We start from the raw sequence: 1,105 nt of genomic DNA on the forward strand, positions 1-1,105 counted from the left end.
GAAAAAAAAAAAAAAAAAAAAAAAAAAAAAAAAAAAAAACAAGAATAAATTAATTTAATCGTTGTTGAAACTATGCATACTGAAAGATTACAAATACTTCTCAGGACATTCAACAAATATACATAATATATATGTACGAGTAAAATTAATTAATTTAATTAATGAGAAGAGTATGAAAGAAGATCTGTAGTAAAAGCCGAGTGTCCATGGTATGTTTAGTCGAGGGGGTGGTCTTCAGCAGAGAGTGACACAGGCTGCGACTCAGGCCGCTGCTAATGCCGCTGTGAACGAGCTGATGGACGCGTTCAGGATCAAGTAAATAAATACTGTGTTGTAGCTTTCTTATATAGAATACTTATCCTTATTTACAACGTTCCCCCCACTTCCCGTTCGCGGTTATACATATACATATATATATATATTAATTAATCTGTATTATTAATATACTGCGCATTATTAGATGATAAATTAATCGTTTTTTGATCAATCGATAATGAGATACAGGAAGGCATTCATTACCACGTATTTTGTTTGCTTTTATTGATAAGAAATGAGAATGCACTCTTATAACACGCACTTCAACACACACACACACACATACACACATATGCGCGGTATAATAAAATGGAACTATATTTTCAAATTAAACGAAAATAATTGGTATGCCTTTTTCAATTTTATTGTTATACGCGTACGCGTGTGTGTCCATATATTTATCATTTATTATCACGCATACATACAAATGTAGAGAAATAATAATTGTATAAAATAACGCGCGATGTTCGCGTATATTTGTAAGGCATTAAGTATATGAGGCATTTTATTTGTAACCACTAAATTAACTCTCAAAATACTTTTAAATATTTTTAAGTCTATGAAAGAAGTTTGGTATCATTATTCACTCATTATATTAAATGCTAATAATTATATACTTTAACAAATTTTAACTATAGGTCGATAATAACATTTATCGCACGATTATGTACGTTTCCAAATTGCTGCTGCGCTTGCCTGAAGCATGTAATTGAAAACAAAATGAAATTAAAACAGCAAAATTAACGCAAAACAAATCTAATCCAAAGAAATGCAAAAATAAAAAAAAAAA

At 29.7% G+C, this 1,105-nt stretch overlaps 1 protein-coding gene across 12 annotated transcripts in view; it reads left to right on the plus strand.

The window, feature by feature from the left end:
* The window catches only part of LOC106793801 (dynamin), a 24,516-nt gene that overhangs the window by 17,121 nt on the left and 6,290 nt on the right, over positions 1 to 1,105 (plus strand). For 10 of the 12 annotated variants that reach the window (XM_014761010.1, XM_014761013.1, XM_014761009.1 and 7 more), the window contains one exon: positions 220 to 315. The exons of 1 other annotated variant lie outside the window; for it this stretch is intronic. In XM_014761010.1, the coding sequence (XP_014616496.1) occupies positions 220 to 315 (96 nt within the window). Of the gene's footprint in view, positions 1 to 219; positions 649 to 1,105 lie in introns of those variants that run through there. One more of the 12 variants, XM_014761020.1, reaches the window with a different exon arrangement.

Source organism: Polistes canadensis, unplaced genomic scaffold (genome assembly GCF_001313835.1).
Source record: "Polistes canadensis isolate GaletaPanama2010 unplaced genomic scaffold, ASM131383v1 scaffold_19, whole genome shotgun sequence".
Lineage (NCBI taxonomy): Eukaryota > Metazoa > Arthropoda > Insecta > Hymenoptera > Vespidae > Polistes > Polistes canadensis.